General features: G+C 37.9%; 1 protein-coding gene across 3 annotated transcripts in view; it reads left to right on the top strand.

Annotated features, from left to right (window-relative positions):
• Phex (phosphate regulating endopeptidase homolog X-linked) overlaps nucleotides 1-6,863 on the top strand; it is a 258,664-nt gene that overhangs the window by 155,281 nt on the left and 96,520 nt on the right. For all 3 annotated transcript variants that reach the window (XR_004120468.1, XM_031376718.1, XM_031376727.1), the window contains one exon: nucleotides 3,941-4,018. Coding sequence is in view for 2 of the 3 variants with exons in the window: in XM_031376718.1 (XP_031232578.1) it covers nucleotides 3,941-4,018 (78 nt within the window). In the remaining variant the exon portion in view is untranslated. The remainder of the gene's footprint in view (nucleotides 1-3,940; nucleotides 4,019-6,863) is intronic.

Raw genomic sequence — 6,863 nt, 5'->3', positions numbered from 1 at the left:
CACAACCTCTCCAGCATCTGCTGCCACCTGAGTTTTTTATCCTAGCCATTCTGACTGGTGTGAGGTGGGATCTCAGGGTTGTTTTGATAGCAATGCAGTTCTAAAGCTTCTCTGGGGAAAATGTAAAGCTGGATGGACTGGAATGGTGAGAAATTAGGAGCAAACTGTGGAAGGAGAATTTGTGCCAGAATACAGATATCTATATACATTTCGAAAAACAAAACAACAACAACAAAAAAAGTTGAGCTGTTGATAGTCTGCTATTAGGATCATTACTTCATTTTATTTGTGTATCCCTGGTAGGGAAATCTGGATTCTTTGTATTTCTTTTCTGATTCTCTTCAAGTTGTGGTGATGCTAAATAAATAAGAATTCAGTGCTATACATACACAGTACAGGAGTTAATATATTCTGTGAAACTTTATAGTGCAGTGAGGTCCCAGAGCATGAGGTTTGAAAAAGAATGCATAATTCACTGATCCACTTTGGAAAGGCCAGTGTTCAGAAACAACTGTGCATGACTCAGCTTGTCTTGTATATTTTTGGGGGTGTGTACTGGAGGAAACTATCTACAATCCTTTATTTGCTAAAATGTAGCATATGACTTGTGGTGAGTCACTAAATTATACTGAGAAATTAGCTACAACAAGGAAAGTAAACCCTTTCAGAAAGAGGTAACTTAAAACCATATGTTTTGTGGTTTTGAGAGAGCTGCAACATCCTGTTATTATATTAAGGTTTTAGTATAGCTCACAGGCTTTTGAAGGCAGAATTTGCTCTGTATTATATTTGACTCCTTGGAACAGCAAAACCTATTAGGACTGTGGCCTGCAGCACTTGTAAAATCCTAAATCTTGAGTTAAAAGTCTCTGATATTTAATATTTATATCATCTCAAAGAACATACAAGAAATGTACTATCTTACCCTATTCCTTGAATAAGGTGATTTAGATGGGTCTATAGAAGATGTCATTAGCCAGAACAGTGTGGGAAGTCACTCGTTTTTATTGAGGCTTTGTTAGAATACAGCTAATTGGGCTGAGGCTGCCTGGCTGCTAGATGGCTCATCTGAAAGCAGACCTGGAGATATGGACTCACATACAAGTGATTTATTTACCAAATATTTGCAAGTGAAGACAGCAGAGGAATGGAAGAAAGTAGACCAAGACTGGGATGAGCTGAGGGGCAGAAGCAATTTCAGAAGACATTTCTGAAGTAGTCTGATCCTTGGAGGATCTTTACTAGTGTAAATTATACCTCTGAGCTGATCCTGAATTGAGGGGAAGATACTGGGCTTTCATGATCCTGCCATAGTCATTGGCTTAGAGTTGCCTGTATGGAAGAAGAGGTCAGAATGACAGAAGACCAATCAACAACTCAGAACACGCTGTGGTTATATGTAGCCCTTCAGAGTCTCTGGTCCTGGCAATTAGAAAAGATAGGACTGTAGAAATGGCTGAAGAAACAATACCAGAACAACAGTAATATCAAGGTAAAAGGGAAAAATGTTTGCAGGGTCCAACCCTTAGACCTTTGTTATCTAAAGATAACTAATGTCTACTGGGAGAAGAATTAGCCTCTCCAAGTGATAAACCCCCTCTCCAATGAGGAGAGGTCAGCCTTTAAACCATGTATATACCACCACCCAAAATGGACACATCTGGATCTGTGTGTGTTTGTGTGTGTGTGTGTGTGTGTATGTGTGTATGCATGTGTGTGTAACAATAATAATCAAAAGGAAGTTATCAATGTGAGAATGTGGGAAATATGAGAAGATGGGAGGAGTTCAAGGGAAGGCTTCAGGGAAGGGCCAGAGAGAAGAAAGGGAGGGAGGGAAATGATGTAATTCTATTTCAGTTAAACATAGTTATAAACAAAAGAATCTGTGGAGAGTTACCTATATCCAAGTGATAAAAGGCATCCATAGGGAATTTGGGTAGAGCCTAGACAATGTACTTGCAACGCTGTTGAAGTTTGCTTATTTTATTTTATTTTATTTTATTTTATTTTATGAAATCCAAAATCTTGGGGCTACGGGGATAGAGCGTTTCACATGGAGCTACAAAGTTGCTGTAGAGCAAGGGCTGGGAAACTTCCTTCCAAAGGTCCAGATAAAATATTTGAGATTTTGTGGGCCCCAGAGTTTTTCATTCAGTGACTCAGCTTAGAAGTTGTAGCACAGAGGCAGTTATAGATGCTAGGTAAATGAATGAGTGTGGCTGTGTTCCAGCATAAATTTATTTGAGAAAACAAGTAGAAGAGGAGGGATGAATTGGTCCTGGAGCCACAGTTTGCCAGTCGTTCCTCTAGACTGGCACTCACACTGATTTTTCTTTTATCTATTCCCTGCATGCTACAAAACAAGGTAATCATTAGTACCTCTGACTATCAAGTGGATGACTATGAGGAGATGCATCTTAAATTATTCTGGACCCCCTGCCTCTGATCTTTCTGGTGTTCTGGCTGTCACTCACAGAACTGTATGGATAATCATTCTGATGCATGATTCATCTCTTTTGATTCCCCTTGGAAATATTTAACCCTCACTTATCTGAACAACAACAACAACAACAACAACAAGGACATTGTTAGCAAGGCACTGGGGAGTTTCCATGAATAATTCATGAATTTCCTGCATACCAGTCTTTCATATTAATTTGTTTAAATTGTGGGATAACTTTTTACATATTCATGAAGCATACCAGGATGTTTTGACATATAAGAAATGTATGTCATTGAAAGTATGCATTGAAATCAATGGACATATACATTACCTTACCTATTTGTCACTTTTTGTGGTGAAAACACAAAAATTTGTAGATTCAACCGACGATGTGGATCAATGTGGATTTGGAGTTTGTCTACAAACATGAGTACCTGAGGTTTGCAGCAGACCCCATGTCATTTCACAGTCTGTTCCTTTTCCATAGGCTCCTTTAAGTCATTAGGCAGCACTTGTCTTTCTTTATCTAATTTGCTTCTGTTTCCACAATGATCTCTGACTTTATAACCCTTTTGTGCCTGAATATTATTCCATTGGGTGTATGTATGTTTGTGTATACTACACCTTATCCGTATTCATCAGTCAGTAGGTCATTTCTATTTCTTGGCTACTGCACACAGCGCTGTAATGAACACAGCAGTGCAAATGGCTCTTTGATATAGTGATTTCATTTTCTTTGTGTACCTATTATCTTTGGCTCTAACCAGTAGAAGAATTTTTGGATCTCACAGTAATTTTGGTTTTAGTTTTTTGGGCAGTCAATTTTCTATCGTGGCTGTATCAACAGTATTAAGGTAAATGTTCTTTAGTTCTCTAGACCCCCACCAACTCTTCTTTATAATAGTCAGCTTACCACGTGCCAGATAATATTTTCTTGTGGTTTTAATTTACATTTCCCCAGTGATTAATGATGTTAAAATATTCCCTTTTACACACTGGCTGAGCATATATGTATGAGAAACAGTTTTTCAACTTCTTTAAAAAAAACTTGTTTTTGCTATGGCATCATTTAGATTTTTAAAATGTATTTCAGACACTCATGTTTATCAACTATACTTGCAGTCTGTTATTGTCTGCTCATTATTTCCATTTCCAGATTCTTCTTGCCCTCTGTTCTGTATTTTTGAAATGGTTACTGTTCTCTCAGAGGTGCATTTTCCCCATGAGGAAATAGTCTTTCCTTCAGATTTAATAACAGTGCTACCCATTTCCATTAAAATCTTTATCTTTATAAAAGTTATTTGTTACATTCACTCCATTTGCAGCACATTGAGGACAGGTAGTAAGTCTTTTTGTTTGTCCTTTATAGTGCCTTGTATATAGAAGACATTCAGTCAATGGACATTTCAGATGAAGACTGAAGCCCTATATCTAATGATTATTAATGATTTAAGTGAAGAAATTCTGACATCATATTTCTCATTTTTCTTTTTATAGGCAAGAGCTGTTTTGGCAAAAGTTGGCTATCCAGAGTTTATAATGAATGATACTTATGTTAATGAAGACCTCAAGGCAGTAAGTGCTAAATTTACTGTATTTTTTTTTTTTTTGGCAGGTTTTACTGGCCTGATGCCTATTAACTAACCTAAGTCCAAGCAATTAAACTTGGTGGTGCCAGAAAGTACCAACTTTTGATTAATTCCTTGGCTATATAGGAGCTCGAGTTTGCCAGACCTATCTCAAGATTTAGTGCAGATTCCAAGTACAGGAAGTGTCAGAAAGCTGAGTGGACATCGTAAAGCAAATGGAAATAATTCACTAAATTGAGTATTTTACAATTAGCAGACATGTTCTAATGGTGAATGCATCATGTTTGTTGTTAATTTTTTTATTTTCTTCATTTATATTAAATAGATAGACATAAATCTGCCTGCTGAGAGTTAACTTCATTAAACTTTATGACTGTTTTGGCAAATTAAGTGCATATATGTATGACTCTATAATTTATTATGCATTGGACTGCATATTGGCAGTAAGTTAGTGATGAGGAATGGTAATAATTCTTTTTAATTCTGGTGTTCTGTGATACATATTTTTGTTATAGCCCTTTCTAATCACAACTACTGCTATTTTCTTTTCTATAAATAGTTCTGAAGACATTTCTTTCCTCCTTCACAGAAAAGCTAGCCCTGTTTTCACAATTTACTGAACTTTAAAAAAATATGTATTTTATGTATATAGGTGTTTTGTATGCATGTATTTCAGTGCATTGCACGTTTGCCTGGACTACAGATGCCAGAAGAGAGTATTGCATCCCCTAGAACTGGAGTTACAGATGGTTATAAGCTGCCCAATGTGGGTGCTGGGAATCAAACCCAGGTTGTCAGGAAGAGCAGCCAGTGACATTAACCACCAAGGTATCTCTCCATCCTCAGAATTGTACTTTCTTTAAAAAGTAGTCTTGAAATACTTTTAATAACTATGACTCATAGGTCTAGCTCTTTGTTTAAAATTGTGGCTTGACATGTGGTCTATCTATAAACAGTCCTAGTTTTGTGGGAAGACTATTAGCATTTTATAAGTCTCTACACATGAGATAAAGACTGAATTTAACACTACCCACGTTTCAGCCATGAAGAAGGTGTTAATTTTGCTGATTAAATTGAACACTATTTCTACTTACATTTTTTCCCCACATGTCCAGGAGCAATTTCCTGCTTTGAATAGGAATGATACTAACTTTACCCTCAGATAGAAATAGCATTTACCATATCTCAGGATTAGTTTGGAAGAATGTCACCTCACATTCTGCTTGTACCAATTAGATGTCAATAGTTAAAGCACCATTAAAGGAACCAATAGTTTACACCATTTGTTGCATATTCAAAAGAGGAGTTGGTCAATCTATAGAGCAAGTTCCAGAACAACCAAACTTAGGCAGTAAAGGAGTTGGAAAACAGACAGCTGGTTATAATGTAATAGAACAAGGGGGGCATGTTCCAGCTCCAGTAAGCAGTAGAACTCAGCAGCTTCGGCCACGTGGCTCTAGCTTTAGAATCAAGAGTAGAAGAAGACCTACTGAGACAATTAATGATGCTGGCTAGCTGAAACTAAGAAATTATCAGTGATTAAGAAGAAACTAACATCACTGCTGTGAAATCTTTTGGGAAGTGTTTTCTGAGACCAGAAAGAAGTGGTGTTCTAGAGATTGCCAAGGTTGTATCTCTTGCTGCATCTGGACTTGTTAACAAAGCAAAAAAGAGTTGGAGATCTGAAGAGCATTTTGACATCAGACACAGAGATCAGACATCTATCAGACATGAAGATGCAGAGTTTGGAGTTTCTCTATATGTTTATTTGATCTTGCTTTTGTCCAGGATTTCCTTACTATGATATTTTAGAATGATATATATATCCTGTGATTTTGGAGGTAGAGGTAAGTTTGGGGACTTTGAATTCCCTGGACAAAGTCAGAGAAGAAGCTCTAATAACCAAAGATAGTCTCCCATATTGTGCCAAGCCCAGGGCTATCTGGTCATGGTGGACTGCATCCTTAATCAGCAGGGTTTTCCACAAGAATAGATCACTTTTAAAACTAAACCCAATTATTGAATTAGCCTTCTAATTTTTGTCCCCATAAACATAGACCTGAAAAGCACCCAAAGCATTTATCATGGGACATCAGTAGGAGCACAAAATGGTAGGAGGTATTTGATAGCCAGCATGGCATTTAAATATAGTTATCTATGTTCCTAGAGTAACAGTGGTTAAACTTGTCTTCAAAGCACTGAAGCTTAGAGTTTTGGGTTAGGTATATCTATGATGTCACTCAGCTCCAAGATTCCGTGAGGCTCTGTTTCTATTACATTCTGTTACAGAGACTTTAAAGGCAGCTGTCCTGCCCTGCTCTGCCCTCCCTTGGGCCTGCTCAAGCCCCCTTGGCCACAGTTACAACATGAGTGGGAGGAGCGGCTTAGTGTTCAAATATGGAGACGACCAAGGGCCGCGGACTGTCCTTGTGAACAACCTTGCAGAAGAAAAGAAGACCCAGGTGTACGTTAAACACCTAGAGAAAGCTCTAGCCCTCCGCTTTAAGGAGATCGAGAAAGAGAAATTAAACCTGAAGAAGTTTTGGGTGAAGCTTCATCAAACAACTGGGTATTTTCCTCACAGAAAATTATGGTGATGGTTGCTATTGCCGTGAAAGAGTCATCTTAAAGCTTCAAAATCAAAACCACCGAGTCTGTCTTCTCTTGACATAACCAAAGAAAGGGGTAAAAAAAAAGCAACCAGTCCGATTTAGCAAAGGCAGGTAGCACTAGAGTTAACCAGATGGTGGGAGGCAAGCGTACGAAAATAAACAACACAAACCAAGGTCACTTGCCATCATCAGAACCCAAGTCTCCCACCATAGCAAGTC

The sequence above is a fragment of the Mastomys coucha genome, chromosome X (assembly GCF_008632895.1).
Source record: "Mastomys coucha isolate ucsf_1 chromosome X, UCSF_Mcou_1, whole genome shotgun sequence".
Classification (NCBI taxonomy): domain Eukaryota; kingdom Metazoa; phylum Chordata; class Mammalia; order Rodentia; family Muridae; genus Mastomys; species Mastomys coucha.
The sequence above is the reverse complement of the archived record's forward strand: the minus strand, read 5'-3'. Positions and strand labels throughout refer to the sequence as shown.